Genomic DNA, 8,016 nt, shown 5'->3' with positions numbered 1-8,016 from the left:
ACTACAATTGTGAGGAGCCCATGACATTGTCCACCCAGGGACAGAGGGGGAGAGCTAGGTTCTGCCTGCAGCTTCTGGCTGTTTCTAGAAGCTCTGGAGCAGATGGGCTGCAGGAAAAGCTGTAGGCAGCCTTCTAAGAACTCACTGAGTGACCCACGCACCTTTCATTAAACACTGTTCACAGGGGCCTACTAAGACTTTGTACTATTTTCCTATTGCTGCTATAACAAATTACCACAAACTTGGTGGCTTAAAACAACACACATTTATTATTTTACAGTTCTGGAGGTCAGGTGTCTGAAATGGGTTCACTGTACTAAAATTCAACTGTTTCTCCTGGAAGCTCTAGGGGAGAATCCTGTCCCTTGCATTATCTGGCTTCTGGAAACCACCAGCGTTCGCGGGCTGGTAGCCCCCATCCTCTACATTCGAAATTAGCAGCATAGCATTTTCCAGTCTCTGACTCTCACCCTCCTGCCTCACTCTTATGAGGACCCCTGTGGTTACACTGGGCCCACTGGGATAATCCAGGATGGTCTCCCCATCTCAAGATCCTTACCTTACTCACATTTGCCAAGTCCCTTTTGTCTTGTAAGGTAACGTATTCACAGATTCTGGGGATTAGGATGTGGATATCTTTAGAGGGGCATTATTCTGCCTACCACAGATCCTAAGCAGGATGAGCTTGGTTTGGGGGCGCCAGCCTGGAGCTCAGCCTCCTGCCGCCTCCCTACTGACTCTGTTCAAAGTAGAACTCAGTGTGGGCCAATGGCTCACTCTCCTTGACAAGTCGTATTGGCTGCTGGGACTCAGCTGGGCCACAGAGAAACCAGCCAGGCCAGGCCGCGGCCTCAAGCCTGAAGGCTGAGCCCGAGCTTCTCTGGAAGAAGGTGAAGCGTGTGGCTTCTTCACCACCCTTGTACAGATCCTCGATGTTCACATCCTGTGGGGGGCAAGATGGCTGCTGCAGGATAAGGCCACTGGTTGAGATATCAGCCCTAGAGGCCCCCAGGGGGTGGCCAGTGAGGGACTTTACAGGGAGGGTCAGTACCCAGAGCAGTGCTTTCTGCAGGTTCTGGAGGGCAGGGGTCTTGGCACTAGGTGCAGAGGGAAGGGGAGGCATGTGTGGACTTGGCTGGGAGTCCACAGATGGGTACAGAGATGCCAGAGCACCCAGGAAGCCAGGCCATGTCTGTGGGGCACCCCAGAATATGGTGTGGTTTCTCACCTCCAGCTGCAGGGTAGGACCCTCTCCTGTCTCCACACAGGCTAGGCAGCGACTGCCTCCCTGGATCCCCAGGAAGATGGGGACTTTGGTGTGGTCCAGGCCTCTGTTGGGAAGTATGCAGATCTTCTCTGGGAGGAAAGAGAGAAGAGAGCCAGAAGATGAGAGGACCTAGATGGCAAGCTCTCAGCGAGCTACACCTGGGCAGAAAAGAGCTGACCCAGGGCACACCTGGCTTGACCCCTGCATGCAGGCTGCGGGGCAGGCTGGGACCCCTGCAACGGTCATGACACCCTCAGAAGGCGAGGTCCTCAGCGGCTCCCTGCCTCTTCTCACTGTCACCAGAGGCAGAGGGAAGGGGAGAGCCGGTGGCAGGTGGAGCATGGGTGTGTCTGAGGGGATGGAGGCCCCAGTGGCTCACCTGCACAGCAGTTGTCCAAATTGGGATCTCCCACCAGGAGCTGGTCACCTCTTAAGTATAGAGCCTTCTGATCTGCATCCTTAATTCTGGAACAAGATGGTTGTGCTGACGACCTGCTCCCTTCAGGCACCACCAAGCCCCAAAGTCTTCCCGCCCCCATGCTCTGAAGTACCACACTGAGCATTTAGGTGTTCTTCTCTCCTATAGGTGAGAAGTAGGTGCATGACTCCACCCAAGAGCAGGTAAAAACAGGTCAGCCTTAAGGCAAGGGAAGGTCTTCTGGAGCTCGTGATTCTCAGAGGCTCCCTTTACCAGCGTTGGCCTCTGTCAGGGTCCTGGGGCAGTGAGGAAAGCCAGTGCCTTCTCATTGATGGGTAGACAGAGTTTTCCTGATTATGCTAGCCCCTTTTCATGCCCTTCCTGAGAAATTTCCCAATGAGGCTCAGATGTCTCTAGGATACAGTGAGCCTTATCCCAGATTTTCTGGGCCTGACCCAATTTTGCATAAATGTTTTATTTTCTTCAGTGAAGAGGATTAATTGAATGTATAATAAAGTGTGGTTTTGGGGCCCCTGGGTGCCTCAGTCAGCTAAGCGTCCGACTCTTGATTCTGGCTCTGGTCTTGATCTCAGGGTCATGAGATCAAGCCCCATGTCAGGCTCTGTGCTTAGCGCGGAGTCTGCTTGAGATCCTCCCTCCCTCTCCTCCTGCCCTTTGCACATGCTCTCTCTCTCTCTAAAATAAATAAATAAATAAAATCTTTTAAAAAATAAAGTGTGGTTTGCTTTTCAAATATTTTAAAGGCTTTTTGATAGAACAAAATTCACAAATCAGAAAAAAAAATCCTATGTGACAGTGGGTGTGCCAACATGGCCACCCTGTTCCATGCAAGGTGTATTCTGGGGTGGCCTCGTGTTATGGGTGTCAAATTTAGGAGGTCAGCAAAGAGCTGGAGCAGGGTGTGATTACAGTCATTTGGGGTTGGCGATGGTTCCAATGATCAGCCTGGGAGGGTAAATATGTGTTGGGGGACAGGGAGGAAACCATGGTGAGCGTGTGCAACATCAAATTCTTGCAGGTTATTATGTCGGTGGCTTGGCTGGTTTCAAAATGTCAGCCGCTCTCAGGACCTGGGGAGCCCTCCCTATCTCCAAGGGCAGAACCTCTGGGCCAACACCATTGCCTCCAGATTTTTTTATCTCAGTAACAACTAATTATAATACCCTTAGCTAATGACTGTATGTGTGTAAAGAAGGTTCACTTGTACAATAAAAATAAAGATCTGAAAAGAGCCTGGGTTTGCCATTCTCTCTCCAACCTGGGCAACCAGGACTTGTGCGGAACTCATCTGCCAGCAACATTCTCTTTGAAGACCAGAATCCAAGTTAGATACCCCAAGGTGCTGACATCTGTTTTGTCATGTGGGTGCTTCATGCACATGTGTCTTGCCTCCCCAGGCACATTGTAACTTCCTGGAGGCCCCAACTGGCCCCCTGGTATCTAGGACAGGGCAGGCCCATGGAGGTGCTGAGGAAATGTGACCCAGAAGTCAGTCCTGTTTTATTTGTGTTATGTCTCATCTCATTCCTCAAAGGGCTGGAGACAGTTTACGAGAAATCACAGGCAATAAAGTATAAACTATAAGGAAAGTCTCAAATGTCAAATGAGGTAAAAGGGATAGTTGGGAGTGCAGACAGGGAGGAAAGGCCACAGAGGCCAACATATAAAGATGCCGTCACTGAGATTCAAAATTGTCTCTGAGCTCTTGGAGAGAGGAGGACAGAGCGGCATAAGGGGTGAGTCCTGGCTCTGTGTGACATGAGGTAATTTTTTTTAACATCTTTGAGCTTCAGTTTCCAAATCTGAATGGATTCAGTCATGCCCCCCTTGTAGGTTACTCAGGAGGGAGGCAAGGCAGCAGAAGGGCTGGCATCTTGCAGATGGTCAGGAAAGAGAGCTATTGTGATGAGGATGATGATTAAGCTTAATTATGGGGTACTTGAGATTTCTTGGGTGAGATGGAGCCGCATCCCTCCCCTCAGCCTTCTTTCCCTCTTCCCACATCATCCCCAGGCCCCTGGTTTAGAGAGGGAGGACTCCAGGAAGACTTACGTGTAGTATCTTGCCATGGGGAGGGAGCACATTCCTGCAATTGTGGGCGACTGGTCCTTGCTGAGGGGGAAGGAGAGAAGGGCTGTCAGAGAAGGGTGGGTAGAGCTGGGGGGCAGGCCCCCTGGGGACCCCCAAATCACCAAATCACAGGGTGGAAAAATCTCACTAGGCTGCTTATTTATAACTGGCCTACCAGAGTCCTCCATGATCTCCCCAGCTCAGCAAGTTCCAGGCAGCTCTGTTTCACCCTCCTTTGGGGCCATCTGACCGGGGTGTGAGCCCATGACGTGTGCATGGTGCTAGCTTGGGGAAACCGAAGAACAGGTTCCCCAAAGAGTTTAGACAGGAGTACTTCCTGGAGCTGAGATTGAGGTGGGGTATGCTCCAGCCTCACAGTTTGAGGATGAGCTGGACTCAAACCCTGTCCCACTGCCCAGCCTGGCACTAAAGTCACCTGAAGGTTCCGATTCGCCAGGGCTTGAAGTGACTCCATGACAAGCCAGCCTTGGGAACTGGTATACCATCTCAGTTTTTCTCACTCTCCAGTGAACATATAAATCACCTGCCAGTTCTGGTTCCCTGGGTCTGGGCTGGAGCCTGAGACTGTGCATTTCAAACATGCAACCAAGTGATATGAACACTGCTGGTCCCTGGCCACACTTTGAGTAGCAAAGGACTAGATAGAGGATCTCCCAGCCCAGACAGGCCATCAGCAGCGTGGCCTCAATGCAAGCACACTTGATGCTGTTCTCTCTCTCAGCCAAACTACTGGGGCTCTTTTGGTTGCAGCAGCAAAACTAATGGGCAGGCTAGTAGCTATACCAAGGTCTGGCCGGGACAGATCAAGTGGAGGGCTCTGTGTGAGGATGATGACTCCCACTCTCGGTCAATGTGAGCACAAAGGGCAGGCAGAAATTCAGTGCTGGTCCAGTCTAGCTGGATCTCCAGGGGCCCCAGAAGCCTCCTGTCCTGGCCCAACCCCCAAATCCCAGTATTTCTCCCAAAGACTGCCATATCAGGCACCCCCTCCTGGGTTCTGGCTAGACTGTGATGAGGTGAATAGGAGTGAGAAGCCAGCTTCTAGTCCATCAGAGAGCCTGGGGTCCTGGTGCTAAGCATCTGCCATGGTCCCTCCCAATGCACCACACACTCCATCCCCTAAGCTTTCCATTCCCTATTGTCCCCAGGTGACCTTTCCCTGGACTCTGGCCTATTGTCCTCCCTGGACACCATCTCTGGCTGTCTCAGACTTCATCAATCCACCTGTCCTGAGTCAAAAACCGCCACCCAAGTAGCACTGAGCTTTCTCCATCACATCCTCTCCTTGCTCTCCTACACATTTTCTATGTGGACTATGTTCTCTCCAAGACCAATATTAACTTCTGTGGAGCCAAATCAAAAGACTCTTTTGATTCTTCTGATATTTGGCTTCTGCCTCCTCAGAGCTCTTGACATTAATTGACTCCCTTCACACTTCCATTTTCCCCTTCTCAGGTCTGTGTAGATTCTCCTTTCCATTTGGTGGTGTCCCTAAGGCTGGAAGCCACAAGTCTAAGTTCTAAGCACTTCTCTCTCATACCCCATGAGTTGCCATTCATCCATTTCCATAGCTGCAGTGATCATATTGGTCTAAAGCCTCCCAAGTCCCAGTTGAACATGATACTTTATCTCCAACAGTCTATACGACACCTCCCTTTGGACTTCCTGCCATTACACCCAACCAAATAGATCTGAAGTCAAATCAATCTTCTCCTCCTCCCAGCCCATTCATCTCCCCCCTTCTCCTTACTCTATGTCTGATTTGCTAGCAAGTTCTCATAAATTATTCTTTAAAATGTAATTTTGTCTTCTTTTTTTAAAGATTTATTTACTTATTTGAGAGAGAGAGAGAGAGCACATGCACATGAGTGGGAAGAGGCAGAGGTAGATAGAATCTCAAGCAGACTCCATGCTGAGCATGAACCTGAGCTGAAATCAAGAGTTGGATGTTTAACCAACTGTGCCACCCAGGTGCCCCTAAAATGTAACTTTGTCTTAATAGCCATTGTACCTGTGCCTGTATTCCTGGCTTTTCTACCTTCAATCCAGCCCAACCTATGTGAGGTACCTGGACCTATATTCTAGGTATTGCTTTCACAACATCTCCACCCAGCTCTAGAGTCTACAGTGGCTGCCCATTTCATCACCATCTGGCCCTGATTCACGTGTATGAGTGTTATCTCACTTCTCTGTGGACACTAAACCACCCCTCCAGGCACATGCCTTCTTTCTTCCCTGTGGGCATGCTTACAGTTGTCTTTGATTTCCCTGCCTCAAAAGTCATCCCCCCTCCTTGCCGTCCATTCAGGTCTTTTGGCATTAGAGGCACTGGATATGGTATCATTTATCTATAGGTTGAGTCTCTAGTTCTGCCAAATTAATTATCAGGTCAGAGTAACAGCTCAGACATACAAGGTTATGTCACATCACCTCCACTTCTCAGTTTCAGCATCTATAAAATCATGGAATTAGAGTCTGTGGTTATTAAGATTCTTCCAGATCAAATGATCTATGATTCCATGACTCAGAGTTTAATGAATCTTTCCTTTACTCTTGCAACCCTACTCTGAAATCCTATTAGATTTCACTGTCTTATGTATTGTTCTATATACAGACATTTGTTTCCCTTATAAAAGTTAACAATATCTTGATCCATGAAGTGTGGCCTGTAGCTCCCTCCAACCACCCTGACACACATATATGCTTACAAGCAAGACATAGAAACACACAGAGAAGATTTCAATGGCCAGGTTGGGTTCTAGACCTAGCTTTGCTACCAATTTGGCTTGCTACCTTAGAAAGTCCCCTTTAGTCCCTGGGCCTCCAACTTGTTATCATTAGGAAGAGAGGCTGGGCAAGGTCAGTATTTTTCAAAACTAAGTTTCACAATGAAAATTTACACAGAAATCTAATGAAAGTAGAATGGATAAAGGGAACTTGCTTTTGCTGAATCAGAGAATGAGGGTGATACCAGAACCCTGTCTTTGACCACTAAAGCAGGCACTGGGCACATCTAACAAACCCCAAGCCTCACCACACAATGGTGAATACCACTGGCCTAGTTGATTTCTTCTGAAATTAATTCCTAAAATCTATGGTTCTAAATATTTAAAAATCTTGACTTGGTTTAACCCATGCTTTCTCTCAAATTCTTTCTATGTGCTCCCAGACTTATTTAGCATCCCATGATGTTCTGTGGAGGGGATACCTTGTTATCTAAAGAGCTTGCCAGGAGGAGTTAAGGGAGGGGGCATACCAGAGATATTGACAGAAAGGAGAAGGAAAGTGAGAAGGAGAGATAGAATACTGCCTATGAACCACTGACCTGAAATCCTGGGTGCCTGGAACATCCAACTGATTTCTCCAGGGCATCTGCCCCGAGTTTATACTGTCTGGTCAGGGTGGCTCAAGCCTGCTGCAATCTTTATAATTGGCTCTAGGTTGGGAAAGAAGAGCCTAGGGATTTCACAATGTCTTTAGCACAGTATGGATAATGAGAAGGTGGGGGCATTAATGAGTGTTTGTTGAAGGGGGAGAGAGTCACCCATAAAGCCTGGCAGAAGCCTGTCACTGGGCCCCTGCTCATAGCTACTATCATTGACACTGTTATTGGTGGTTTCAATAGCCAGATAAATAGTCTTGGGATCAGATGTCTTCATATCACCTTCCTGTTGGTGCCCCATGAGGGTCCATCCTAGGCTTAGAGAGGTAGAAGAGGCAAGAGGGGATGTGTTTAAGGGGCCCAAGGACAGAGCAACCTCTGGTGTTTTAAGCCAGGCTGCAGCCAGCAAGACAACATGAGAGAGGGGACTGATGGCATTGGGAGTATGGCCCTGTTTGGAAAGAGGAGAGGGAAGTCTCTGCTTTTCAACAAGTCCTATTAGCTGTTATCAGGTTGATGAGACAGAACATTTAAGGAAACCCACCTGCAGAGGACATTGACCTTAGATCCATCCTGGGACTGGGCAGCCATCGTGTTCCCTGGAGGGTTAGGACACATGACACCGTGTAAGCAGGGCAGGTGTAAAGAGCACCATGTGAGCAGGGCAGGAGTAAAGAGAATACTCAAGCCTCTAATCAGTATTACTTAACTCAGTCTATCCATCCACCTGTCTGTCCAACCATCCAACCATCCATCCATCTGTCTACTTGCAAGGGGTGGAGAAGCTTGGCATAGTGTTCTCTGGGGACCATCTGCCTTACCATAATTCTCACTCTT

The 8,016-nt window shown here is 48.8% G+C and overlaps 1 protein-coding gene across 1 annotated transcript; it reads right to left on the bottom strand.

Moving 5' to 3' along the window:
• Positions 1 to 727: 727 nt before the first annotated feature.
• Positions 728 to 3,927, bottom strand: IL1F10 (interleukin 1 family member 10). Its single transcript, XM_045883738.2, has 4 exons — positions 3,759 to 3,927; positions 1,647 to 1,732; positions 1,229 to 1,356; positions 728 to 943 (listed from the first exon to the last, which is right to left on the bottom strand). The coding sequence occupies exons 1-4, from the start codon at positions 3,788 to 3,790 to the stop codon at positions 731 to 733; spliced, it is 459 nt and encodes a 152-aa protein (XP_045739694.1). The 5' UTR covers positions 3,791 to 3,927; the 3' UTR covers positions 728 to 730.
• Between the last annotated feature and the right edge of the window lie 4,089 nt (positions 3,928 to 8,016).

This window comes from Mirounga angustirostris, unplaced genomic scaffold, assembly GCF_029215605.1.
Source record: "Mirounga angustirostris isolate CCGP_5_RB_7025 unplaced genomic scaffold, mMirAng1.0.hap1 SCAF_10, whole genome shotgun sequence".
Taxonomy (NCBI): domain Eukaryota; kingdom Metazoa; phylum Chordata; class Mammalia; order Carnivora; family Phocidae; genus Mirounga; species Mirounga angustirostris.
Note: the sequence above shows the minus strand (reverse complement) of the source record. Positions and strands in the feature narration are given on the sequence as shown.

Bases quoted from the DNA above. Each gene is read 5' to 3' on its own strand.
- IL1F10 (XM_045883738.2), bottom strand. From the start codon at position 3,790: ATGTGCTCCCTCCCCATGGCAAGATACTACAC. The intron at 1,733-3,758 runs GTAAGTCTTCCT...ATCTTGTTCCAG, and splicing joins CCCATGGCAAGATACTACAC to AATTAAGGATGCAGATCAGA. The intron at 1,357-1,646 runs GTGAGCCACTGG...CTTTCCTCCCAG, and splicing joins TTTGGACAACTGCTGTGCAG to AGAAGATCTGCATACTTCCC.